Source organism: Oryza sativa, chromosome 10 (assembly GCF_034140825.1).
Source record: "Oryza sativa Japonica Group chromosome 10, ASM3414082v1".
NCBI classification, from domain to species: Eukaryota; Viridiplantae; Streptophyta; class Magnoliopsida; order Poales; family Poaceae; genus Oryza; species Oryza sativa.
This window is the reverse complement of record NC_089044.1, coordinates 3,042,027-3,069,830: the sequence shown is the minus strand read 5'-3', so window position 1 is coordinate 3,069,830 and position 27,804 is coordinate 3,042,027. Positions and strand designations below refer to the sequence as shown.

Sequence of the window (27,804 nt, the reverse complement as noted above, 5' to 3'; positions counted from 1 at the left end):
TCACTGTCAGCATCCTTAACTTGTCCAACCTCCCCAATTTTGAATAATTCTTTTGTAACTTTGTCTTAGGATTCTCTGGTGCTTTTTTTTTTTTTGGCATATGCTAATACATGACCATAGATGGAAGTACTGTTAGCCTTAAGTAGTCGAAGAAACAAATTGCCCTTTTCAGTTCTTCGATATTTTACTTGCTAGTGTCTATCATTTCATCGTAGTGGTCTGTAATTTGCAGAGCACCTATTCCTTATGTTCTTTTTGGTTGTCTACCATTTTTTTGTGCCTCATTATACGCTTGTGTTGTTAGTCTTTCCTGGTGATGGTCTATAACTTATCCTTCTTAGGTGCCTTATCGAACGATGATGAAATGATTAAGTTTTTTTTTTCCAGTTTATGTTTCAAAACTTCTGCCCTGGCAAATTAATTAGTATGCCATTTTTGTTTGGTACTGACAGTTCCTGTGCAGGAATTGGCAGTTTATTACTTCCTTCGTTTCACAATGTAAGTCATTTTAGCATTTTTCACATTCATATTGGTATTAATGAATCTAGATAGATATATATGTCTAGATTCATTAATATCACTATGAATGTGGGAAATGTTAAAATGACTTATATTGTGAAACGGAGGGAGTATCTTTCAACAAAGTTGCATAAACATCAAATGCAGGTTCTTTGCTCTTGTATTCCGGTGATGTAGTCCATCGGTCCATGTGAAATATCATCATCGAGATACTAATAAATTTGAGATTAACTAGTTAATACCTCATCTGTTTCACGCTATAAGATGTTTTGGTTTTTAATAGATTCGTACATGAATCCATGTATGTGTTTCATATATTTGTTCAAATTTATATAGTATGTTAGTAAATCTAAAAAAGATAGTGGCGGACGCATGATTTCGATTGTGGGGGTACAGACCTACAAAAGCATCGTCCAGTGAGAAAAAAATGAAGTGCTAACATGGATTACTAGTGCAAATAAAAATGATTATTATAGAAAATAAAAAAATAACTAAGAAAAAAATTATAATACTATTGGAAAGCATGATTTTGTGCGTAAGAATAGGTGTTTTGAACTATCAGACAATATTATACTTGTTAAATAACAGTAGATTGTTAAAAAAAAATTGGGGGTACAACTGTACCCCCATGTCCTACCGTAGGTCCGCCACTGAAAAAAGGAATGGAGATGCCAAAATGTTTTACTCCCCCAGTCCTAGAATATAGCAACCTAGAACCGGATGGGACGGTATCCTAGTACTATGAATCTAGATTCGTAGTAGTAGGATACATCCTATTCGGTACTAGGTTGTTATATTCTGGGACGGAGGGAGTATAATGTGAAACAGAGAGTATTTTCCAATTGATTTGGTTCCAGATGTACTACATGGTTGTTATTTGCTTCAGTTTTTTTATGGTATTAACCTGCTAATATTTTCCAATTGTCCTGGTTCCAGGATTTTAAGTACTTCCAGGATTTTAAGTACTACGTTGCCTCAATTTGTTTTATGGTATTAAGTCGAACCCAGTCTATGTCATCTGAGTTTATTCATCAGTTATTTTGTGTCTAGTATACCTGGACTTTGTTCTTTCCCCTTGTCTGTTTGTTTCTTTATTTCTTTTTATCATATTTACCTCAAATGTGATGACACACTGGTGGATAGTGACATAATGGCTTCTGTCTTATCTTGGTATTTCCTGATCTTCTGTTCTGTTTAATACATTTTGTTACCATGGATTTGGGAGGCAGAACCTGTTTTGGCCTAATTTATGAGAGGCTACTGATCCCAGTTTGGTTTTGTAGATCACCTCGTACACAAACAGGAGATCGACGTCATTGTTGCAGGGAGCTTTTGGTAAGATTCAGCATGATTCAGATATGATTTTTACTAAATCGTATTCGTTCTGTGTTTTCTTTAATGGATCTAAACTGATCAAATTAGACTTGCATGCACTCTGACATGACAAAGTCATTTGGGTCCATTGAACAACAAGGGCATGTGGAGCAATTAAGAAGTATATAAGGACTTTTAGGAAAAATCAGATTTAGTTCTGTAAAAAAAGGGCATAAAATCTGATCTAAAGACACCCTAAAACAAATGAAATCAAACTACAAACCATAAACAAATCAACCAATTTTTTTTTTAACAATATTGTGTTTGTTCAGAATCCAGATGGCTCATTTAATTAATGGCAACGATATGATGCATCTGCTCCATCAATTCGCTTGTCACAGCCAATCCATGGGACCATTCTTTATATAATTATACATATAGGTTCATTGCTCAATTAAGGATAAACAGTCGCCTAAAAACATTTATAATTAGTTGATCCTGACTTGGTTTTGCTGTTTCATCAATCTGTTCGGCGCCTTATATATATATTCACCTAACACGAGGCTGCATGTGCTTTTGCTTTTCTGCATATATAATCTGGACCTATATATATATATATATATATATATATATATATATATATATATATATGGCTATTAAATTCATGGTGAAAGGCGACAATCTGATTAAGGCAACACAATGCAAATTTTGATAGCAACTCCTTCTCCTGCTTCAATGCCATTCATTGCAAGCTGCCAATACGCAGCAATTCTTGGTTGGTTCATGCAGAAGTGGATTATTGGTTGCATGGATACATCTGTCGTGCGCTCTCTTCCAAATACTAACACGTTCGTGCTTTCCAACTGATCGGACCATATAATATCATTAGAAATTTGTTATTTTAATGAATTGAGAAAAATGGATCCTAAGATGGTTAGGTAAACGCGAAGGAGCGAGACCATGCCCACACGCATGATAGGGGAGAGGATAGGAGGAGGACTATGCTTAAACATTGACAGAAGTAGAGATGTACAGTTTTAAACAGTTTACTACTATATCATGTTGTAAAGTTAGATATTGTCTCTATATTTCCACGTCATTATCACTAAGAATTATACTGTAGACAACTCATGTACAGCAATAAACATAATTAGCAAATAATTCAGGTTGACTTAATTAATACATAGTACTACTTGTGCTAGCTAGCAATTAATTCGGGAAGATATATACTCCATCCGCTTTTAAATATTTAACGACATTGACTTTTTTAAATATGTTTGATTGTTCGTCACTGGTAGAGAAACAATCTTTGGTCGGTTGACCCAAATCCACAATAGTCCCGGTTCCATTAAAAACTGGGACTAAAAATCATTTTTAGTCCCGGTTAATAAGAGGAAAATCTTTAGTCCCGATTGTTGTTACCAACCGGGACTAAAAATCATCTATAGTCCCGGTTGGTAACTCCAACCAAGACTAAAGTTCATTTGTACTCCCGGTTGATTCCATGTCAGGCCGTGTCAGGGCCCTAGGATCTTTAGTCCCGGTTAGTAACACCAACCGGGACTAAAAACCTATTAGTCCCGGTTGGTGTTACTAACCGGGAATAAAAATCAAAACACACTATATAATCCCTAGTACCGATCCCCTCTTCCCGTCCACACAGCAAACTCCTGTCTCTATCTCTTTTTTTCCTCTTTAACTTCTTATCTCTTTCCTTATCTCTAACTCCCCTCCTCTCCTTCATTTTTTCTTTCATCCACAGTGCAGAAGCGTGCAGGCGCCCGGCGCAGCGGCGGCGGCGGCGGGTGGCCGGAGCGGAGGCGGCGACGCGGGGGACGGCGCGGAGGCGGCCTGCGTGGCGGCGGCTGCGGGCGGCCGGCGCGGCGGCGCGGGAGGCCGCGCGGCGGCTACGGTGGGCGGCCGGCGCGGCGGCGCCGGGGGACCGCGCGGCGGCTGCGGTGGGCGGCCGGCGCGGAGGCGGCGCGGGGGGCCGCTCGGCGGCGACCGGCGCGGCGCCGGCGGCGGGCGGCGGCGGCGCGGCGCCGGCCGGCCGACGCGGAGGGGAGGAGGGGAGGCGGCAGTGGCCGCCGGCCGGATTTTTTTCTTTTTTTTTTGAGATGTGAATCTGTGATGTATTTTTGTGTGAGATATGAATCTGTGATGAATTTTTTAGAACCCTGTGATGTAATTTTTTTTAAGAGTTTGTGATGTATTTGGAGATGATTTGTTTGAGGATTTGAGGATTTGGAGATGTTCTGTGATATGTGATGATTTCGATATGGGAGGGGATGGTGTGAAATCAATATTCAATATTAAAAGCAGAAAAAAAAAAAGAAAAAAACTTTAGTCCCGGTTGGTAACACCAACCGGGATTGATTTTTAGTCCCGGTTATTTGAACCAGGACTAAAGATAGCGATCTTTAGTCCCGGATTCGTAGTCCCGGTTGGAAAACCGGAACTAAGGGGGGTTACGAACCGGGACTAAAAAGCATTTCTCCACCAGTGCGTCTTATTCAAAAAATTTAAGTAATTATTGATTCTTTTCCTATCATATGATTTATTTTTAAATATACTTTTATGTATACATATAGTTTTACATATTTCACAAAAGTTTTTTCATAAGACGAACGGTCAAACATGTTTAAAAATGTCAACGGCGTCAAATATTTAGGGACGGAGGAAGTATATGCCATTATGTCAGCAGAAATGCAATCTGTCACTGCGTGAAAATTGAATAAATTGTTGCTGTACATGCCACTAGCTCTACCAGTTGGGCCCATTTTTTATAGCATCCCAATTACTAGTCATTTTTATTTATCCAGTTAAAAATCTGACAGGTGAGAATTGAATTGACTGAAGAGTCTCAATTAATCAACTGTAGTTCAGATTCTCATATATAGTTTCACTGTTTAAGTGTGGTCACTCCTGTAGCTGGACCTTTCTGAATAATGTATAGGCCGAGCAGTATATGGATCATCTGAGTTAATCTGTCTGTCATTGCAATAGGAATTATATTTTGGCAGTGTTTGAATCTTCTAAAGATGAAGATGAATATGAAGATAAAGATTAAGTGTTTTACGCAAAACGAGGTGATAATAACGTGCGACTAATTAGGTTTTAATTATTACAAACTTAAAAAATGGATTAATATGATACTTTAGAACAACTTTCATATATATAGTTTACGTACGAACTGATATATAAATGGATTCGGAAATAGATTCGGAACTAAAATGGATTTGAATAAGTTTAACAGTTTGAAAAGCGTGCCACGAAAATCTAAATTTTCATTCACCTGTTACAGAAGAATCTAAATTTTATTGTCTGCTTGAATTCTTGATGCATGATTGGCATGGGAGTAGATAGGGAAGTCATGTAGAGGATCAACTTGATGCTTGGTTCGTTGTGGAGTTTAGTTCGATGGCTAGCTAAGGGAGGTGAACCAGTACTCGTTTAGTTAGATGGCGCTAAGGGAGGTGAACCATTACTCGTAGATGAACAGTAAGTGCAGACAGAGCATTGAAATTGATATCAGAATTGCCAGAAGAATGAGATCTTGGCCACCTTAGTGAAAAAATATTAGAAGTCTTTAAAAAATGTAAATAAATGTGAAAATTGTTCTACTATTTCATAAGTATGCATATGTTTAGTGTTTGCTGGTAGAATCCATGTCACTCTGTTGAATTAGAATGTTCATGAAATTAGGATGCGTACTGTATAAATGGAGTAGAACTTGACAAACTCCAAACTATAGGACAAGAGAGAGAAGTCTAGGAAAATACATAAGATTCTACGCTGTGTTAGGAGCCTGCCGTAGATATTTCATGAATTTCCATGTTAAGTTGCTTCCCCTCTTAAACTGAACAACCCAGCCAATTCCAGAATTCTCATGAACATGCATTTACTAACTTTTTAAAATATGGAGTCTATATAAAATTTTAATTGTTGAATTCTTGTTTGAGGTTTGTTGGTTTTACTATTCACTGCTATGAAAAATATTGTTTTTAAGATATGCTGAAATTAATTTAGAATTTAAATAACGGGTTTTATGTGCTACAATCCATAATTCGGTGGCTTTCTACATTGAACGCAAAATATATAATATAGGGTTTTATGAAATTTATCCAATAAAACCGTTGACAAATGTCTTACTTCAAAAAAAATGCCATTGATGAACATAACTTTCTAAAAATATCATCGTACGAACCAACTTGTCCTAAAAATGCCATCGCCGTTCGTGTTACACAAATTTCTTTTTTTGAAATACCCAAATTGCCCTCGGTACAAACTGCCCACCATTTAAGCCTCCCAATCCTCACATGAGACCCACGTGTCATTTTCATCTTCTTCCTCTACTCTCCCTTCACTCCTCTATACCCCATCTCATATTCTCTCTCCACATCTCCCCCTCTACAAGCCTGTCTGCCGCGCGATGTGCCTCCCATCATCTCATATTCTCTCTCCACCTCTCCCCCTCTACAAGCCTGTCTTGCCGCGCGATGTGCCTCCCACCAGATGGGATGCACACCTTTGGCAGTGCTCAAAAACTTGTGCCAAAATTATTGGAAGTGAATGTTGTCATGAACTTTATTTGGTAAATTTTTAAGGTTTTTCTCATGTGCAGTTTTCTGTGAAAAAAATAATTTCACTTAAAATGGCAAACCGTACATGAATGTTTTTTCCTGGGGGCTTGGGTTGTGTGTGTGAATGTATACCAAGCGCTCAAGCAGAGAAACCAATGGTGCCTACTCTGCTATGACAGGCAAGCACCACCTGCACGAATTGTTTTAGGTTACAACCAACTTTTATTTCTAAAACTTAGTAATTTTTAGACTAGTATAGATTTTTTTTAGCCTTGCCTTTTTAAACCACTATGAATATATAGGTATATATGTCCTCCCTAAAATTAGGCTGTGTTCGATACCATGAGTTGGGAAACCAAATCCTCCGCACGAAAAACGGAGCGGTCCATTAGCACGTGATTAATTAAGTATTAGCTAATTTTTTTTTCAAAAATGGATCAATATGATTTTGTTAAGCAACTTTCGTACAGAAACTTTTTTTAAAAAACGCATCGTTTAGCAGTTTCAAAAGCATGCACGTGGAATACGGGAGAGAGGGGCTGGGAACCCCTCATCCGAACGCAGCCTGGTTGCTTCAGGCACATATCACGGCTTATAATAACCACTACCAAGCTAGTAGATTCTAAGAATCAAAAGATAATCATTTTCTCTGATTAATAAAATTTTGTTTTCATGAATGATAACCCTTGAGGGACTATTCATACGAGTTACCCCAATGTTTATACCCTGGACATGTAAAGGATTTGCCAATATAATATAATGGTACAGTTCTATGTTAAGGGGATGAGCCAAGTTTGTCTTGCAGCAATATTGGAGGTTTTGGCCATCCGTCCCAACTACGAGTCTACGCTGGGGCCCTATTTGGTGGAACTTCTGCTGCAAACGCTCCTAGGAATTTTTTTTTGACCCATCTAAATAGTTTAAATTCTAAACTTAGACTTTGACACTCATCGGTACATAAAAAACCGTTTGTTTAGGTGGTCCATAATTTATATATATGGATGTTTTTCCACCTGCCTATAACCAATAACCCGTGAAAATCAATCATTTAAACAGGAGCAAAGTCAGTCACCCGTGAATAAATATTTTCACGGCTGGTTTTTTTAGAGTTGCCAATAAAAATGAATCTCCAGTTTTTGATTTTTAGGTGCAAACAAAATAAAAAATCATTTCGAATTTTAGTTCGCATTTGTATATACACATTCATACGATTAGGCATCAAAATATAGTAGCCTAGTACTAGCTGGTGTCTAATCAAGTATCCCGTTACTATATTTTGAAACAGATGGAGTATAACCTTTTCCTCCCTTATTTCAGTCTGCTTGACAAACTTGACTGTAATGCACCAGTAAATTTGAGTTATCCAAAAGTACCAGTGAAATATATATTCCCCTACAGTCGAACTGTTTGGGAGAAGAATAAGTAAGGTTCATTGCTGATCCAACAGATGAGTATGAACATGCATCAAAACAAAGCGTCAACTTGGAGCCACAGAATTTGATGAAACAATATAGAATTCAAGTCGAATCACATTGTTCATCAAAATTTCAGAAATAGCAGCCTTCCTACTGTCACGCCTAGAAATTCACGAACCAGAATTCCCAAAGCGGAATGTGCATAAAAACCCTGTCCATGACCGGCCAAGGTACACAAATGACAAAGTTGATACACAGATTCACGTCTTACAAGTATTATTAAAAGTCTTATATATGTAGCGGAAAATTAAAGTGAGCTAAACTATATAACTTGATGCTCGCAGCGTGGCGACTCCACTCCACGGACATCCTTGACAGCAGTTATGAACCTACTCCTTCGAGTAATCGTCTTCCAAAAGTACACTGGTTCTGTGGTTGGGAAGAATAGAAAGACCGAGTACTTGCTCACTTGAAATTTTTACATTTTGGTCCTTTTTGTAAACTTATTTTACAAATGGACCCTTGGAAAAACTTAAATCGAAAATGGTCCTTTTTAGGCACCAGAGTGGCTGGCGCCGTCCCCAAACATGGCGGCGCCAGCCACCATGGTGTCGCGCCCATGCCACTGTGGCAGTAGGGTGTCGTCGTCGTGCTGACTAGGCCAAGGGGGGCGCCAGCCACCTTGGCGCCGCCCCTTATAACACGGCGCTAGCATGGCTGGCGCACCCCTCCACACCCTTCTCCCCCCCACCTTCTTCCTCCGGCCGACGGCTGGCGCCGCACAGTGGCGGGCCCACTTCAATTCATGGGTATTCAAATGAATACCCAAAATTTTTGCACAAAAAATACATATATGAAGTATATATTCCATATGTATATATAGGAAAAAAGAAAAAAAATACTTATACCCATTCAAAAATCAAAAGAAGCCCAAACTGAACCCTCCCACCACCCAGCATTTCAGGCCCATTGGCCCAATAGCAAAGAAAAGCCCACTTCCTTTCTAACCCTATCTCTTCTCCTCACCTCCCTTCCCATCCCCTTCCCATTCCCAGCCGCCACGCCAGCCGCCGCCAGCTCGCTAGGCCGACGCACGCACCGTCGCCGCGCCACGGCGCCAGCCCGGCTTCGGCCGTCGCCCGCGGCGGCGCGGCCCACCGCCCGCCCGCCGACGCCGCCTCGACGCCTCCTGGCTCTTGCCCAGCTGCGGAGCTGCCCAACTTGTCTCCTCCCATCCTCGACAGCAGTCAGCAAGACAGCAACCGAGCAACGGTGAGTCGGTGAGCCGGTGAGGAAATACTAGGATATCGATTAATGAATTATGAGGATTGAGGATATTGCTTGAATGCTTGAATGAGGATATTGCTTCAATGCTTGAATGACTAATGAGGATATTATTGTTTGAATGCTTCTTCAGACTGAACTGAAGTGTATTGATTATTTGAATGATTGCAAGAAGCAAGATGGGGCCAGAATATTTGAATGATTGCTTGGTTACATTCATTGAAAGAGATTTCTTCTTGCAAGTTAAGAATGAAGACATGATCAATCATTTTCAAAATATCAAGAAACGAAAAGTTCTCTCTAAATTGTAAGATTTTTTTTATCATTTTGCCATTTTATGTGCTCTATAAATTTGATTTGTTTTGTCAATAATAGTTTAGTAATGTACTCTAATATGCTTAACGCATTCAATTTATGGTCAATTCTATCTATTTATGACTTTATAAAATCATGCTTATACCGTTACATATTATACAACTATTAGACCTTGGGTTAGAAAATTTTTTCTCTTACAATTTCGAATACCCAAGTTGAAAAACCTGGGCCCGCCCCTGGCGCCGCGGCGCCAGGGTGGCTGGCGCCGCCCCCCTCCACCCCCCGCCCTAATTCGAAAAAGTGTGGCTTCTTTGAGACCACACTCCTAATTTCTGTTGGAGTGGCCCAAATACAAGGAGAAGGATTTTAATCACCCGAGTGAACGTCCACCTGTTCATCACATGTCAACTAAATAGTTCTGAAAAAATTGATAAAAAGGTAGATTAATATGTAATGCATCACTTCACAAATATGCAAGTTTAAATTTGACTTATGCGCAAGTTATAAAAAAATAACGTATTAAACTTTAATTAGTATACGTTTATTTGCAGTCAAATTTATTATTTTTATTTTTGTTACAATTTGCAGAAGCCAAATTTATACTAGCATGTTAATTTATAGAGTAATATATTCATGTCATTTGTTTAAAAAGATTTTATAATCATTTAGTCGATATAAATTAAACAATTCGGCGTTCACCCGTAGCTTAAAAAGTTTTCCCAAATAGTACAACGGTAAATTTAGTGTGTTTTAGTCCATGTATCGAAGCAGCTTTTCTGGGTTCCAATATGGTAAACATATTATTTTACACTTAATTGACCAAAAAAAAAAGTTCAGATTTCCATGCAGGCCCTAAATTCTGGTCACAACCGTCTTGCCACCGCTGCCATGACTTATCGTAAGATCAAGTACCGTACGTTTCTCTCGGCCGAGCCCAGTAGCTTGAATCAAGCTAAGGTGAATGCTAAATGGTGAATAATCAGTCGTCCCACCAAATCTGGCTAAATGTAAATAAATTATTTTACCATATATAATTTCATTTGGGAGAGAAAAATATGCAAATAGTACAAACATCCCTGCTGATGCCCGATAATCAAGTACAAATTACACTCCTGTGCTGAGCAGGATCATCATCTGCGGCATGATCAAACATGCTAATGTCCATCCAATGCAGATCATATTCATCAATTCTTCGCCGGAGGGCTCGGGTTGTGGTACTCAGGCGCAGGCTGCGGCTTGGGCTCTGGCTTGGGCTCCGGCTTGGGCTCTGGCTTGGGCGGCACGGGCTTCTTGTGGAAGTGATCGAAGAAGTGCTTCTCCTTCTTGTGGATGTGGTCGAGGAATGGGTGCTCCGGCTCAGGCTTGGGCTTGGGTGGCTCCGGTTTTGGCTCTGGCTTGGGTGGCACCGGCTTCTTGTGGAAGTGGTCTATGATCTTCTTCTTGATGGGACCGCAGATGGTCGCCGATGCGCACAACGCTGATGGGTAGTGGGTCTGGCCGGCGACGGCGATAAAGGTGCCCTCTGACATTGGCACGATCTTGGATGGCTCTTGTCCGGGGCATGGCTCGTTGGTCGCGCCATGGAGCTGTGCGACGCAGTCGGAGCTGTGGAGGTCGGCGTCGAGGGGGATGCTGAAGACGCCGGTACCGTCGAGCTTTCCGGTGGCCTTGCTCTCGTACTCACCATTGCCGTTCTTGCACTTGATCGCCACCTGGAGGTCTGAATAAAAGAATTCCAAATAATATTGTCAATCACTTGTAATTAGCTATATCTTTCTGATCCTGATGGTGTATAGCTGATCAGCTCAGTGAATTCCAGATAAATTGTTACGTACTCTTGAAAGCATCCTCAGCTTTCATGTTCTTCCTGGTGCAGTCGGCGCACTTGGCCGTGCCGACGACGACCGACGCCGCCTCTCCGCCGACGGCGACCGCCATCAAGACGGCACAAACGCCGAGGAGAACTAGTCCTCGAGGAGCACCTGCCATTGCTGAGCTAACCCTAGCTTAGCTCTGTGTAGCTATTGCTGATGTGTAGAGATGGATGAAGTGAAAGGTGAGGCAACGCGTGGTTTATATAGGCGATCAATATACACAGCTTGCATTGTTGATCGATCCAACTATGATCTACCAGCTATGAGCAAATTAAAAAGACCAAGTTGGCGCCGTATTTGTAGATGGGCGAATTGATGCCGTCCAAACTGAATGATCTGATCACTCAGTAGTAAATCTGTGAAAGGATATGGTATAACTTAATACAATAAATCTGGACATGATGATATTCAGATTCGTTATACTAGACTATGTAACTGTAAAATTAAAGGTGTTTTTGATTGTTATTCTGTGATGAACAATTGGCATCGGAGATTATTGGTTTTGATATTTAGAATTTATTCACGAAGTGGTTTAGGAGATGATTGGATTTCACAGGTAAATCTACAGGTACTGCTGGAATAGGTCCGGTCAGACCAGGCATGTGCTACCGGTCAGACCGGCGTGTATCGCGCAGTCAGACCGGTGCAGCCCGCGGTCTGACCGGCGGACTCTGTGTCGGTTTCGGTTTCGGGTTGTTTGTTTGGATATCCGTGATTGTTTCATGATTATGGCTTCTAGATGGATACTATACGTATGTAATACTGTTGTTTGCTACTAATGAGTCAAGGTTGGAGATAGCTTGGTCTCGGAATATGATTTCTTTGTTTGTTCTATGTGTAGGTGACTCGGATGGCAGGAGAGTATTTGCGGTGATGGACTAAGAGTCGGCTTGGGGATAAGACGACGTCCGTGGTGGTCAGAGATCATACGGGATACTACGGCTAGAGTTCAATACACATGGTTGGTGAAGATTCCATATGGTATACGATGGAGGTATTGTGTGTGTATGGAATGCGGAGTCGAATTTGAAAGGAGTCCAAATTTGGTATGAGTGGTTATGTAAAGTTTGTTTCTTGTACTAGAGGGTTTCCTAAGTTGTATAGGACTTCTAGTATGAGTTTGTAAACACAGAGAGAATCAATAAAGTAGTCACCCACTTTAAGAGTTCTTCGATTTGTATTTCACCGGATTTCGGCGGTCTAACTAGCGACACACCGGCGGTCAGACCGGCGGCATCACGGCGGTCAGACCAGCGGCGTAAAGGCGGTCAGACCGGCGGCGTAAAGGCGATCTCAGGGCGGTCAGACCGATCGTTCTACACCGGTTGGACCGACGGCACAGGCGCGGTCAGACCGGCTGGACAACTGCGGTCAGACCGATCTCCGTCGAATTTGGGGGTCATTTTTATTTCCGCTAAAAGTTTCGGTTTTTTGGTATACCAACCATTCACCCCCTTTGGTTGGCTTAGGCCCTGTTTGATTCAGCTTAGGATTATTATAATCTAGATTATTAGGAGTAAGCTAAAACAAACAAGTAGATTATTATGCTAGATTATTATAATCTATAAGCCAGATTACTATAATCCAATAATCTCCTCTAGAGGAGCTTTTTCCAGATTATTAAGTGGCTAATGACCCACTACCCTTAGATGACTCTAATAATCTAGAGAAACAAACAACTCGTAGCTTATTTTATGTCAGCTTATTATAATCCTGCTTAGAGTAATCTGATTTAATAGTCTAGATTACAATAATTTTAAGCTGAAACAAACAGGACCTTAGTTGAGTAGCATCTTATATCTTAAGTTGGTTTGTCCTGAGACGAAGAGAATATAAATGATAATAACCTATCCATTAATGGCTGGCATACGTAGGATCCACGCACCGCTTTATGCATGCATGACAGCATGAATCATCGTTACAAGTACAATAATCGAACTGGTCCTAATGTAAACTACGGGTGAGAACTTATAACTTTGTGCAATGTGTACTGAGAGATGATTAATTGAATAGAAGTACCACATAACTACAGTGAGTAGTACATGTTATATCTGAAGTACTTTGCCAATGTCCTGCATTTTTTTATGGTCGGTTTTTTTTGTTTTACCCAGCATTTTTTGCCTTTTTTTCGTTCCGGTACGAATCGGACGTTTTTTTCCCTGTTTATCTTTCATGTTATTTTATGGGCGTTTTCTTTTTCCGTGTGATTTTTTTCGCCCTTTTTTAAATTACGGATTTTGAGGAGTAGAGATTAAAACCGAAACAAGAAATTAAAACCGACTCAAGCACGGATGACTTACCAAAATACCAGAAAAATATCTTCAATTTTATGATAGTAGAGATTATGATTATATTTTCAACAATCCAAAAACTTGACAGGTCTTTTTGGTAGTTGCCTTTGCTGCATCACTTAAACCTCATGCAATTGATGGTTCAAATTATAAGAGATAGAAGGCACGTGCACTATTGTGGTTGACGGCTATGCAATATTTCTTTGTTTCATAGGGCAAGACGATCGTACGGTCTCTCCCCTGTGGAGGAGGCTAAGTTCGAGTTCGCGAATTGCTTGTTCCGTGGAGCATAGATAAGTGTATTAGCCAACAAAAGAGTAGAAGTGTACATGCACATGCCTTCACGAAAGGATATGTGGGATGCACTTGAGGCCATGTTCGGAGTCTTCGATACTGGCAGTGAGTTGTATGTCATGAAACATTGCTATGAGTATAAGATCGTCGATGACCGTTCTATAGTAAAACAAGCTCATGAGTTTCAGGCACTACCAAAGGAACTTGAGAACAACATCTACGAGTTGCTAGACAAGTTTGTGATAGATGACATATTGGTTGGACTTTGCTACTTGTCTAAAACACATGAGGCAAGTGTTCAGTGTTATTGATCTCATTGCCTCTTTGGGTGTTGAGGAGAAGGTGATAGCAAAGAACAACCGCGACAAAAAGTTTGAGGGAGGTTTTAGCATTTGGTGCAGAAAAGGAATGCTCAAGCATCCCACAACAAGGCTACAACTAATTTTATGAAAAAAAGTCATATATGATATCAAACCCAAGGCTATAACCAATTTTAAAAAAAAAAGGCAAGAGAAAGGCAAAGGATAACTGCTTTGTGTGTGTGTGTTAAGTCGTCATTGGGCCAAGTATTGCCCTGATCGCAAGGTCAAAAAATCTGCAAACATGGTTATTAGCGATGGAGGAGTAACATCTTGGTATGGTAATTTTTTACCTACAGTTCGTTATGTATTTCATTCACCTAAGTGGTGGGTTGATACTGGTGGTTGTGTGTTGATATTTCCCTGTTTTATTTTTATCAGGTCAGGAGAGATTCCTCCTTGCTGATGCAGAACGGTTCGCATGTGTTGGCACGATCAATGTTTAAAATTTTAAACTTGTGTTTGAGTCCAATAAATGTGTCGTGTCTAAATATGAAACATTTGTTGCTAAAGGTTATGACAACGGAGGTTTGTACCGCTTTTCTGTGGATGACACATGTAATAATGTTGGATGACGCATGTAATAATGTTGTGAACTATGTGAGTAATGATGATGAGTCCAATGTTTGGCATTCACGTCTGTCATGTGAATTTTAGTTGCATGTTGTGCTTAGCTACAATGAGTTAATTAATTCCGAAATTCACTTTGGTAAAAGGTTCCAAATGCCATACTTAGCCTTACAAGGCATCAGAGACAAGAAATTTGGCACTGCTAGAAATTGGTCATTCTGATTTGTGCGAAATGTATGGTGTGTTGACTAAAGGGGAAAAAGAAATACTTCATGACACTTATAGATAATTGCATTAGATTTTGCAAAAGATGATGCATTGCATTACGTGAAAATGTATAAGGCTGAGGTAGAAAACCAACTTGAAAGAAAAGTTAAACGGTTGAGGTCTGATCGAGGTGGAGAGTATTTTTCAAATAAATTTACTTCTTTCTATGAAGAGTCTAAAATTATTCATGAGAGAACGACTCCCTTTTTTTCCTAGTCAAACGGGTTTGCCGAAAGAAAGAATCACACTCTAACTGAGTTTGGTGAATGACATGTTAGACATTGCAGGGCTTTCCAAGGAATGGTGGGGTGAGGCTATATTGACCGTGTGTCATGTGCTGAATAAATTCCTACTAAGAATAAAGAAGTAACACCGTTCGAGGAACTGGAAAGGAAAATGTCGAATCTCTCATACTTGCGCACATGGGAATGTTTGGCTAAGGTCAATGCGCCTATAGTCAAAAGGCACAAACTTGGACCAAAAACCATAAATTGTGTATTCCTTAGTTATGCTATCCACAGCGTGGGATAAAGATTCTTAATTGTAAATTCTGGAATACCTGATATGATTGTTGGTACAATTCTTGAGCCTAGAGATGCTACAATTTTTTAGAATGGATTTCCTAGAAATATGTACCTAGCACTTCTAGTCAAGAACTTATTTTATCCCCGAGTCTTTTGTGCCGATAGAACACGATGAACAACGCCTGTGGAAAAATCTTGAGGAGGATAACACTATAGCTACTCGAAAGAGTAAGAGATAAAGGACTGCAAAGTCTTTTGATGATGAATACATTGTATACCTTGTGGATGATACTCCAAGAACCATAGAAGAGGTATATTCATCTCGGTATATTCATCTCCTGATGCTGACTATTGGAAGGAAGCGCTATGCAGTGAGATGGACTCAATTACGTCTAATGGTACTTGCGAAGTTGTCGAGTGTCCATACGACTGCAAACCTATAGGATACAAATGAGTTCTCAAGAAAATAGTTTAGGCCTGATGGTACAATTGAAAAGTATAAGGCAGGACTTATGGCCAAGGGTTATACCCAAAAATAAGGCAATGATTTTTTTCGGCACTTATTCATCAGTTGCTCGCTTGACCACAATTTGAGTATTATTTGTTCTGGTAGCCTCTTATGGTCTTATCGTTCATCAGATGGACGTTGAAACAACTTTTCTTAATGGGGAGTTGGAGGAGGTGAGCTATATGGACCAGCCATACGGGTTTGTGACAGACAATGCATCGAGTGAGATGGGCTTGAGACATACTTGAGCTACACAATAGTGGTAACCTGTCCTATGTGATCAAAGATCTGGTAAATTAGGGTGGCGAAACATCCTATTAGGTAGCTGGGAGAAGAGACCTTAAAAAGGCTTCTTTCTTTGATGTAGTTCTCTCCTGGTCTGTATGGCAAGTTGGAGATACATTAATGTGATTGAGTGATTTTTCTTAAAGTAGAGATGTTGGCCTATAAAACATCTTAGAAGGAACACACCAATATGAGTCCGACTGCTAATCACAGCCTATAAAATTTGGCTGATCTCTAGATACTTATGGAAAAGCCAATAGTATGACTTAAATGCTCCAAATAGAGGGGATGCTAATGCCAGCCTAGTATCAGTTAAGGAATTGAGTAAAGCCTGACTGAACAAGACTGATAATTCAAGACATAATCCATTAATCAGTTGTGGTCAGGTGTAGTTCTTTTTCTGGGTGAAAGTTCAAGTTAACAGTCTCAACCAAAACACTGGTATAACAAACAAAAACAAAGCTGAGAACATTTTCTATGAGCCTTAAAATTCGGTGGGAATTGTTAGAATTAAATGATATCGGCCTAAAATTAAACCTAGTAATTCCAAAGGCCAACAATTAATGCTATGGGATTAATTAATACTACCTTGGAAACCAATGGAAAAAGACCTCATCTTAAATTGGCTGTTAACTGAGAGCACATATTTAGCAGTTGATATGGTGGTGGGACTGCACACGCGTGCGTGCAGTCACGCCGAGCCGGGGGAGGCCATGGCTGTGGAGGAGGCCGAGGAGAGTGTGCGAGCAAGAGAGCGAGGCGACAACGGCTGCATTCCTTCAGGATGTTTCATTTTTATGTGTAAAAACATAACTGACGGAGACTTGTTCTGTTGTAATGGGCGGAGCACTCAATCGAAATTAATCCCTCCCATAACGTCTCCCTCTCTCTCGTTATCCTCCAAGTATAGGCAGATCTCTCCTCTAGTTCTCCGTGAGACGACACACTCTATTCTTCTGTTTCTATGCAGCCTACGTGCACGGGTACTTGGGACACGCCTCCAGAACTCTGTCCACCTGAGTACCTGGATAGGTAGACGGACAATCAAGTTTTTAGGGAGCACTTTTTCACGCTACTGCTCTTGGCTTTGCATCCTATACGTCACGTTCTCTTTCCTCTACATAGATAACTTGGATCATGTCGATCAGTACTAAGAACGATGCCAGTGGAGAAGGGAACATTAGCAACAGAGGTAGAGGAGAGAACAGCGACGACAACAGAGGCAACACATCAACAATGACTCATCTGAAATCTGGAGCGGTCTTCAAATATAATGCTCTATTCAGTTTATTGCTAAACATGTTACTACATGCATGATGCTAGCTATTACTATTACATATTAATGTTTAGCACTACATTGGATCATCATTTCATTCACATGTCATGTTTACTGTCATGTTTTTTTATTAAAATATGTCGAATTATGACTATATTTTTAACATTTTTTTTAAATCAAACATCACCATATTAATTGTTTGTAGCTTTTTTTTAATAGTCGATCAAAGATAAAATTTATATAAATGAAGCATATGAAGTTATGTTGTCTACCTATCTACATATCTTGTTATTTCTACTATTATCATATAAAATTCTAAGAGTGAACACGCGTAATTTCTTACATCTAGGTTCATTGCTTAATTAAGAGTAAACATTAGCCTAAAATCGGGTATATAATTAGTTGAGCTCGAGGAGGTTTGGCTGTTTCATCAATCCGTTCGGCGCCAAATTCACCTAACACGAGGCTGCATGTGGTTTTGCTTAATTTCTGCACAATATTAATCTGATTAAGGCAATGCAATGGAAAGGTGATAGCAACCCTCCTGCTGCATGCTTGATTGAGTGACATTCATTGCAAGCTGCCAATACGCAGCAATTCTTGGTTGGTTCCTGCAGAAGTAGCTAGATTATTGGTTACATGGATACATCTGTACTGTCACTCTCTCTCTCTCTCTAGGTGCAGCAAGTATTGAACAGTTACCACTATATCATCATGTAAAGTTAGATGTTGTCTTTATGTTTTTGAACGTCATTATCCCTAACAATTATACGGTAGATAATGCTTCTAGACATTTTTAGATAATGAAAGCTTCATTAATTAAACTCAGTGAACTGAATCAAGATAGAACCGTAATGAGAGCACCTATCAGTCGAAACACACCCACGAGCTAGATATAAAAATCTAGGAAGTATAAGAAATATTGAGTAAGACTATCAATCCATGAAATAGATTGCCATCTTTAAAATAACTCCCGTAGACACATAGCAGTCAATACAACTTAAGGGGCCTCTTATGCAACAACATACGAAAATCGATTTTCACATACAGCCTCTTAAGGATCCGCCCAAAGTCTGAGTTACCTCCTCATTTCTCTCCTCAACACTTCAAAATTTTTCATCCCTATCCTTTCTCACTTCCTCTCCTCATTATTTCAACCTTATACTCTCCTCTCTTCTCACTCTCACCTCCTCTCCTCTCTAACTCACTGGCAAGCGGCGGCGGTGTTAGCGGCGCATGGTGGTGGCGGCGGGCGCTAGCGGGCGCAGCGCACAGTGGTGACGGATGGCACCTTGGCGGACGGCGTGGACGGATCCGCCTCCGCGGGCCCCGCGACTACCGGATCCGCTGCCACCGGGCCCTCAACAGACGGATCCGCGGGCATCGGCCCCGCGACGGCCTGCGGTGGACGGCGGATGGCTCCGGCTTCCTTGAGCGCTCAGGCGGCAGCTAGCGCGGCACACGACAGTGGCGAATGACACCTAGGGCGCGGGGGCAAGCGGCTCGGTGGACGACGGTGGACGGATCCACCTCTGCCAGCCCCACGACAGCCGGATTCGCGGGAGCCGGCCCCGCAATGGCTCGATCCACAGGCGCCCGATGGCCGGATCCGCGCCACGCCGCCTAGATTCTAGGGTTATGTTTATTTTTATTTTAATTTTTTTATTTTTATTTTACTTGTGAACGACATAAGCATCCGCACGCGAAAATTGGATTTTCGCGTGCAGGTGCACATCCCATACGTATAAATCAGATTTTTTTTCAAATCATTTGCGGCAGACAGGCCGACCTTCCGCATACGAGATTAGGTTTTGGGCCGTCTAGAAAAAAACCTTTTTGTACTGGTGACTAGCAGTTAATTCAGATTGATTTGGTACTACTGATACTAGCAATTCATTTAGGAAGCGATGTCAGCAGAAATCCAACCAGGCACAGCATGAAAATTTAATAAATTTTTGCTGTACAAGCCACTATCAGTTGGGCCCATTTTTCTAATATCCCAATTGCTATTTGGTAGGGTCATTTTTATTTGTCCAGTGAAAAATCTGACAGGTGAGAATTGAATTGGTTGAATAGTCCCAATTAATTAACTATAGTTCAGATTCCAGAGTTTCACTGTTGACTGTGGTCACTCCTGTATCTGGTCTTTTTTAGGCTGAGCAGTGTATGGATTGTCTGAGTTAATTTGTCTGTGATTATAATAGGAAGTACTTTACTGTCACCTTGAATTCTTGATGCGATGGGATTGGCATGGGAGTAGATAGGGAAGTCATGTAGAAGATCAACTTGATGCCTGGTTGATTTTGGGGGGGGGGGGTGGGGGGGGGGGTGGTGAGGGTATTAGAGATGGCTAGCTAGGGAGGTGAACCAGTACTTGTGGATAGCAAGTGTGGACAGCATTGAAATGGATGTCAGAATGCCAGAAGAATGAGATCTTGGCCACCTCGGTGAATGCATCAATCACCAGAGTTGACAAAAAGTTGCCAAATTGTGGAAGAAGTTAATGTCAACTGGCCATACCAGAGTTATTAAAAAAATGTGAAAGGTCTTACTGTGGAATTTGTTCTACTATTTCATATGCATATGTCTACTGCTGGTAGCCATGCATGTCACTGTTAAACAGTTGAACTAGAAATGTTCATGAAATCAGGATGCATGTATAACTGACTGGAGATCAATGTGTAAGACATAAAACTCTTGACAAATTCCAAATTATAGGACAATAACTAGCATGGGGGATTTTTTTGCTGTTCAATTTTTTGGTTACATTTTCTGGATTAGATGATTTTGTTTTTCATTCATTTTAACTAAAACTAAAAAATTATTAAAAAGAACTTATATAAGAGATACTAGTCTAGGAAAATCCATAGGTGCGCGTACTGTACATATATTTCATGAATTATTCATCTTAGGTTGGTTCGCTCTTAAAACTGAACTGAGGGGGAAACCAATGGGGGGTACGACAGACAGGCAAGACTTGTTAGTCAAATAGTTATAAGGGTAATAATATGATTGAAGTATGTACTTGGCAACTCATCAGTTTAACTCTCAATTTAAAAAAATTCAATTTATATTAGTATACATGTTTTTTTATCATTCTCTATGTTTCAGCCATAGCTTATAAATAAAAGTTAATTAAGCACCAAATTATTTTGGTTGCTTTTGGGCACGTAGCACGTTTTGTAAGCCGCAACCAAGCACATTCTAAGAATTAAAAGATACTACCAGCAACTAGATTACTTATGATGGCCAAAAATCACTAGGATAAAGCAAAAAAACGTCTCGAAAATTATTCGTGACGTATCAACATCAGGAAAATTCCGTCATTGGGACTAGTTTGTCAGATAAAAATAACTTTTTCTTTAACCAATGCTAACCTCTTACGATCCAATGGCTTTGGCTGATACAGTGAATAGTCCGCCACAACAGTACTGATTAAATATAAATAAATTATCTTACCATATATAACTGCATTTGATAGAGAAGAAATAGATACAAGTACAAATTAAAACTCCTGTCGATGAAAGCTAATGCATGACTTCGATCTCAAACTGTTATTATGCAGACAATCTGACAGGGGGCAGGACGGCATGATCAAACGTCCAGTGCGGATCATATTCATCAGTTCTTTGCCGGAGGGCTCGGGTTGTGGTACTCCGGCGCAGGCTGCGGCTTGGGCTCTGGCTTGGGCTCTGGCTTCGGCTCTGGCTTAGGTGGCACTGGCTTCTTGTGGAAGTGGTCGAAGAAGTGCTTCTCCTTCTTGTGGATATGGTCGAGGAAGGGGTGTTCCGGCTCAGGCTTCGGCTTGGGTGGCTCCGGCTTCGGCTCCGGCTTGGGTGGCACCGGCTTCTTGTGGAAGTGGTCTATGATCTTCTTCTTGATGGGACCGCAGATGGTCGCTGACGCGCACAACGCTGATGGGTAGTGTGTCTTGCCGGCAATGGCGACAAAGGTGCCCTCCGACATTGGCACGATCTTGGATGGCTCCTGACCAGGGCATGGCTCGTTGTTGGCGCTGTGGAGCTGAGCGATGCAGTCGGAGCTGTCAAGGTCGGCGTCGAGGGGGACGCTGAAAGCGCCGGTGCCATCGAGCTTTCCGGCAGCCTTGCTCTCGTACTCACCGTTGGTGTTCTTGCACTTGATCGCCACTTGGAGGTCTGCATAGTAAAATTCCAAATAGTATTGTGAATCACTTGTAACCAGCTGTATCTTTCTCTAGATGATGCAGTTTGCATCATGCATTGTGAAATATTACTATTTCTTTTTCATATTATAATTCGCTTTGAAATTATTTTTTTTAAGTTTGACTAAATTTATAGATAAAATAGCAATATCTAAGACATTAAATTAGCTTCATTAAATCCAATATTAAATATATTTTGATAAAGTTTTTAATAATATGTTTGTTTTAGGTTGAAAATGCTACTATTTTTCTATGAACTTAAAGAAATTTAACTTTTAAAAAAATCAAAACGACTTATAATACGAAACTACATAGGGAATACGTACTCTTGAAAGCATCCTCAGCTTTCATGTTCTTCCGGGTGCAGTCGGCGCACTTGGCCGTGCCGACGACAACCGACGCCGCCTCACCGCCGACGGCGACCGCCATCAAGACGGCACAAACGCCGAGGAGAACTAGTCCTCGAGGAGCACCTGCCATTGCTGAGCTAATCCTAGCTAGCTCTGTGTAGCTAAATATTGCTGATGTGTAGAGATGGATGAAGTGAAAGGTGAGGCAAACGCGCGGTTTATATAGGCATCGATGAATACAAACACAGCTTGCTTGCATTATTGATCCATCAATCGATGGATCGACCAGCTAGCTATGAGCAAAAAGGGCCAATTTGGCGCCGAATTTGCAGATGGGCGAATTAAGGCCGTCCAAACTGAATGATTTGATCACGTACGTCCAATCCTCTCTGCAGCCCAGCTACGAGAAAATAATGATCTATCCATCGGTTGGTATACGTAGGATCCACGCACCGCTTTATTTATGCATGCATGTGAAATCTTAACAGCAATAAGTACAATAATCGCACTGCGTCTTAATTAACTTCTTGTAAACTGAGTCTGAGAGATGATTAATTGATCAGGAGTACTACAATGAGCCGTACATCGTATCTGCAGTATATACTTTGCAAATGCATTGGATTGTTATTGGATTGGATCCTTTGAATATATGATCGCTTAACACATGCAAATTTAAAGGTAATTTATTGTCTGCATGTATATATGCACTTAGTACATATGTGCAGCACAAAGTACTGACAGATAAAGATTTTGAACATTTGAGATTAATTGACAAAGCAGGAAACATAATTAAGGGGTTTTTGGCAGAAGGAGACATGGAAAAAAAAAAGAGGACAGAGAAAATTCTTCTTTGATTGTGCGGTCGATCAGAATCTAGATTACAACTTATATATATTGATTGGGTATACGAAGTATGAGATTGTAAAAAAACAATATGTAATTACTTATTACAGATCCAATAGAAATTAACATTCATAGATGAGAAATGCCCGTAGGCTTATATTCCCTCATCAGCTAATTGATTTTAAAAAATAACTTCTATACTTTTGAGGCCTATGGCCATTTCTCATCTATGAATGTTAATTTTTGTTGGTTCTGTTATAAATATTTAGAGATGAATATCACTATAATTGGCAAATATAAGCATTGTACCATTGTGCATATGGGTTTCCTTTTCTTTTTTTACTAAAATATGACAACCAGACCATATTATGAGCCGAAACAAATTAAATGTGTTGTACTATGCATGTTTGTCAATTTTTTTGGCAAAATTGGTTAGATAGCATCAAAAGTTCACGTTTTTTTGTTTTATAGCACCGAATGATATCGGTTTACTTTAATAGCACCGAGTGATATCGGTTTATTTTAATAGCACCTAAAGTTCACCACATTCCCATTTTTAACACTTCCGTCAATTCTCGATCGTTTTCCGTCTGCCTTGATCGCTATTGACCCAGCCTATGAGGGGTAGAAACGTCATATCGCGTGCGTGACTGGGTCAATAGCGATCAAGGCGGACGGAAAACGATCGAGGATTGACGAAAGTGTTAAAAATAGGAACAGGGTGAACTTTAGGTGCTATTAAAGTGAACCGGTATCTTTCAGTGCTATAAAACCAAAAACGTGAACTTTCGATACTATATAACCAATTTTGCCTTTTTTTAATTCTTGTTATCTAGTCTTAGTTCTTAAAAGATAGAAAATTTCCAACATATACTAAATATTTAAACCAAAAGAATTAATGAATAGGCTTTCCTTGACAGCAGGTATATATATTTATTTTAATTTGAAGGATCCTAATTGATGTTATTAATTTGGGCAATATCAGGTGAATTAAACCACTGGTTGTGTGAAATCGTGGAAATTAATTAGCTACTTCATAGACTCTGGGCAGCCTTTTGAAACGATTCACAAAAATTCCCAGGTGTAGACGAGATCCTATCATACAACTAAAGAAGTAAATTCAATACATATGTACTTTATTTTTCGTTTGGAAGATAAGACATTCATAAATTGCAAAATTCACATATTGAAGTTAATTTGATTTTTTTTTCTGCACTGTAATGTTGCCTGTTTGTCAATGTGTCATCTTCCAATTGAAATCGAAGTGTGCCTTCAACTTCACAGACATATATACCTTCTGTATATAGTTACAACCCACTAAGCAAGAAAGCAACTAAAGCTTAACAAGGAAGCATACTAAGCATACCATAGTGTCCCATTAAACACATAAAACTCAACTTGCAAGTATGCTAAAATTCATTACATTCTAAACCTCAGCATATATACAAGCTCGCTAAATTATCATTTCTCCCATTATTTCAACTCAAACCAAATCTATTTATCATTTTTATAATATTTAACATATATTCATTTGGTATTCATCTATATATCGTGTAGTAAAACATAGAATGTCGTCTAGTATGTATGATAGTGATCCCCCATCATATGAGAGAACTGTTTCGGCAAATTTGATGGCACATATGACCCTTTGAGTCAATGATGTGTTATGGTAAATCGATCTTCAAATTCCCAATCAAAAGAGTGAAAAATCATCAAATCACCCAGTTTTTAAATTTTTTCCCGATCGAACTGCAATAATTTTCACTTATTAACAATTGATTTTGGCCCATTTTTCTAGCTATAATTAATGCATGAGCATATAATTAATTTAAAATATATTTAAATTCCATGCACGCCACTTTAATTTACAGGTAGGCTAGTACGTTTGAATCAATGCTTTCCCCATTTAAGGCTGGAGATCAAGGACAGCACACTCGCACTGCTTATTCTCGCTAGATGGCCAATAAATTCATAAACGTGCACAGCGAATCCAGAGTCAATATTTCATGTGAATTTATGTTTGTCCTTTGTGGTTAACTTCATTTAGGTAGAGAAATAAAAACAACAGGCAGATATTACAGTACACATCGTGCCCTGCTAATATGCATGCGATATCCAATAAATGAACCCGGTCACACTTTAAAAAAAAAACTCCTGCGGATGAAAGCTAGCAAGTACATTATATTTCAATGTATAATCTCACACGGGGGTAGAAAGCGTTATTCTGCGGACACACTGATATGGCACGAAATCATACAAGACCAAACGTAGATAATGTTTAGTGCTTCGCTGGTGGGCTAGGGTTGTGGTACTCAGGCGCTGGCTGTGGCTTGGGCTGTGGCTTGGGTTCCGACTTTGGCTCAGGCTTGGGTGGTACGGGCTTCTTGTGGAAGTGGTCAAAGAAGTCCTTCTCCTTCTTGTGGAAGTGGTCGAGGATGGGGTGCTCTGGCTCTGGCTTCGGCTTGGGCGGCTCTGGCTTGGGATCCGGCTTCGGTGGCACCGGCTTCTTATGGAAGTGGTCGATGATCTTCTTCTTGATGGGGCCGCAGATGGTCGCCGACGCACACAAAGCCGACGGATAGCTGGTCTTGCCAGCGACGGTGACAAAGGTGCCCTCCGACAATGGCACGATCTTGGATGGCTCTTGCCCGGGGCATGGCTCGTTGGTTGCGCTGTGGAGCTGGGCAATGCAGTCAGAGCTGTGAAGGTCGGTGTCGAGAGGGACGCTGAAAGCGCCGGAGCCGTCAAGCTTTCCAGCGGCCTTGCTCTCGTACTCGCCATTGCCGTTCTTGCACTTGATCGCCACCTGGAGATCTGCACAAAGAAATCCACAAATGATTTTAGAATTCTAGTTTTCTTTTGTTTTGCATTGGTATGTGTGGAACGTGTGAAAAATAAAATTATTTGGGAACGGAGGAAGTATAACGTAGCTAAGCTGCATGTAAGGTAAACTGCTACATACTCTTGAAAGCATCCTCGGCTTTCATGTTCTTCCGGGTGCAGTCGGCGCACTTGGCCGTGCCGATGACGACCGACGCCGCTTCGCCACTGACGGCGAGCACCATCAGGACGGCGCAAACGCCGAGGAGAACTAGTCCTCGAGGAGCACCTGCCATTCTGAGTTCTATATATGAATTAGAAGAGCTTGCTAACTCTGAATGGATGAAGAGAAAGACAGGTAACGCGCGATTTATATAGGCTTAGCCTCTCGTGCTCATCGATCATCATCGATGATCGATCAATAGTTGAATACAGCTCGACCGATCGATCGGTCGATGATCAGCAAAGCGGCTGTAAGTTGGCGCCGAATTTGCAGATGCTACGAATTAAGGCCGTCCAAACTGAATGATTTTGATCACGTACGTCCAATCTGGATCCTTGTCACATTCGATCACGACGTTGCCTAGGTACGACGCGGTTCTTCAGCCGGTTGGTACCTATACGCAGGATGCATACACCTTTCTATGCGGTGTCCACATGAATGCATTGTGATTAATTAGGAGTAATGTGATAGCATCTTTTTTTCGTCCTTGTAAAGTGCGCGTGACTTGCACTACCATGAACTCAACTAGCCTTGACAGCCAAAAACCATCAGCGAAATACAAGTGGACGTACCGAGCAAAGAAAATTTCAATTAACGAACAGTAGGTGCTTTTTCTTCCTTGGCCCATCTCAGTGATATGTAGGCTCTCGGCCCTTACTTGAATCGTCTTTATGTTCGTCCTCCCTATAGAAAGAAAGCGATTTTATGCCCTCCCGAAGGAAAACGTTGTTCTTCGGCTTGAGAAAGTTGCAGCATATGATAATTGGTGTGAGGAAAACGTTATTCTTCAGCTTGAGAAAGTTGCAGCATATGATAATTGGTGTGAGCCTTGAAGCTAGACAGCGAGATGTTTTACAATAGTCTTACTCTTAGTACAGATCAATATAGGCCTTTCATCTTTTTTAATTTAATGGTTCTCGTATCTATTTATACTACTGCCACTATTGGTACTAGAATTTTTTTATTAATTGTAGTAATGATAAATCAAGGTTTGAGATCTCACTTCGATCTACTAGTGATAATACTGATAGTGGTAATACAACCATCATAAAGGTGCACTTTTTTTATCTTAAATAATTGTTGGCCGTCCAATAATAGGATGTTTAGTGTTTGAGTTATTCTAGCTTTGTTAGGTCCCTTTTATCATTTTGTAATTTTTTGCATGTGGTTGTAATAATAGTGTGGTTGTGCTTTCTAAATGTATTGCAATATTGGCATGTTGTACTTTCTAAATGTATTGCATCCTTCATCTTTAATTCCACTTTACCCTGCTTCAATCATGATTTTTCACCATTCAAATCTTCTCACTTTAATTCCACCTTTATATTTTGGGACGGATGTACACTACTACAAAAAACATTTTTCCATGCGGTCGAAATGATTTTCCCGTGCAGAGGATTTGCCCGTCTGCACCCAAGTGTCTTGAAAAATCAATATTTTCGCGTGCGGGCAGCTCTACCGCACGGGATAATCAATTTCCCGTGCGGTCGTGTTAAGTGGACCGCACGAGATAATCGATTATCCCGTGTGGTCAAATTATACCGCCTGCACAGAACCGAAAAAACCAAAATTTTTTTTAAAAAAAGCGAAAATCGCCGCCGCCCGCCGGACCGCACGCACCCGGCCGTCGCCGAGCCCGCCACCGTCATCGCCGTCGAGCCCACCCGCCGCCGCCACAGTCGCGCCAAATCCGGGCAGGGGCCGCCC

The 27,804-nt window shown here is 40.6% G+C and overlaps 3 protein-coding genes and 1 long non-coding RNA gene across 5 annotated transcripts; 1 reads left to right on the top strand and 3 right to left on the bottom strand.

Moving 5' to 3' along the window:
- Positions 1–8,891: 8,891 nt before the first annotated feature.
- On the top strand, positions 8,892–12,473 carry LOC136353643 (uncharacterized). 2 transcript variants are annotated; one of them, XR_010736992.1, is made up of 3 exons: positions 8,892–9,103; positions 9,249–9,422; positions 12,146–12,473. It is a non-coding gene; the product is annotated as an uncharacterized lncRNA (long non-coding RNA). The 2 variants fall into 2 exon arrangements; XR_010736991.1 differs by lacking the exon at positions 12,146–12,473 and adding an exon at positions 10,268–11,127.
- On the bottom strand, positions 10,439–11,561 carry LOC4348123 (proline-rich protein 2). The gene is made up of 2 exons (XM_015759081.3): positions 11,266–11,561; positions 10,439–11,150 (listed from the first exon to the last, which is right to left on the bottom strand). Exons 1-2 carry the CDS (start codon positions 11,417–11,419, stop codon positions 10,615–10,617), a joined length of 690 nt encoding a protein of 229 aa, XP_015614567.1. The 5' UTR covers positions 11,420–11,561; the 3' UTR covers positions 10,439–10,614.
- Positions 12,474–21,014: 8,541 nt separating the features above from the next.
- LOC4348122 (proline-rich protein 4) lies at positions 21,015–22,479 on the bottom strand. Its single transcript, XM_015759080.3, has 2 exons — positions 22,188–22,479; positions 21,015–21,835 (listed from the first exon to the last, which is right to left on the bottom strand). Exons 1-2 carry the CDS (start codon positions 22,468–22,470, stop codon positions 21,300–21,302), a joined length of 819 nt encoding a protein of 272 aa, XP_015614566.1. The 5' UTR covers positions 22,471–22,479; the 3' UTR covers positions 21,015–21,299.
- Positions 22,480–25,056: 2,577 nt separating this feature from the next.
- Positions 25,057–26,320, bottom strand: LOC4348121 (proline-rich protein 4). The gene is made up of 2 exons (XM_015759082.3): positions 26,017–26,320; positions 25,057–25,868 (listed from the first exon to the last, which is right to left on the bottom strand). Exons 1-2 carry the CDS (start codon positions 26,168–26,170, stop codon positions 25,333–25,335), a joined length of 690 nt encoding a protein of 229 aa, XP_015614568.1. The 5' UTR covers positions 26,171–26,320; the 3' UTR covers positions 25,057–25,332.
- Between the last annotated feature and the right edge of the window lie 1,484 nt (positions 26,321–27,804).

Excerpts from the sequence above, each read along its gene's own strand:
- LOC4348123 (XM_015759081.3), bottom strand. The coding sequence starts at position 11,419 with ATGGCAGGTGCTCCTCGAGGACTAGTTCTCCTCGGCGTTTGTGCCGTC. Across the intron at positions 11,151-11,265 it reads AGCTGAGGATGCTTTCAAGA|ACCTCCAGGTGGCGATCAAG; the intron begins GTACGTAACAAT and ends TCTTTTATTCAG.
- LOC4348122 (XM_015759080.3), bottom strand. The coding sequence starts at position 22,470 with ATGCAAGCAAGCTGTGTTTGTATTCATCGATGCCTATATAAACCGCGC. Across the intron at positions 21,836-22,187 it reads AGCTGAGGATGCTTTCAAGA|ACCTCCAAGTGGCGATCAAG; the intron begins GTACGTATTCCC and ends TTTACTATGCAG.
- LOC4348121 (XM_015759082.3), bottom strand. The coding sequence starts at position 26,170 with ATGGCAGGTGCTCCTCGAGGACTAGTTCTCCTCGGCGTTTGCGCCGTC. Across the intron at positions 25,869-26,016 it reads AGCCGAGGATGCTTTCAAGA|ATCTCCAGGTGGCGATCAAG; the intron begins GTATGTAGCAGT and ends TTCTTTGTGCAG.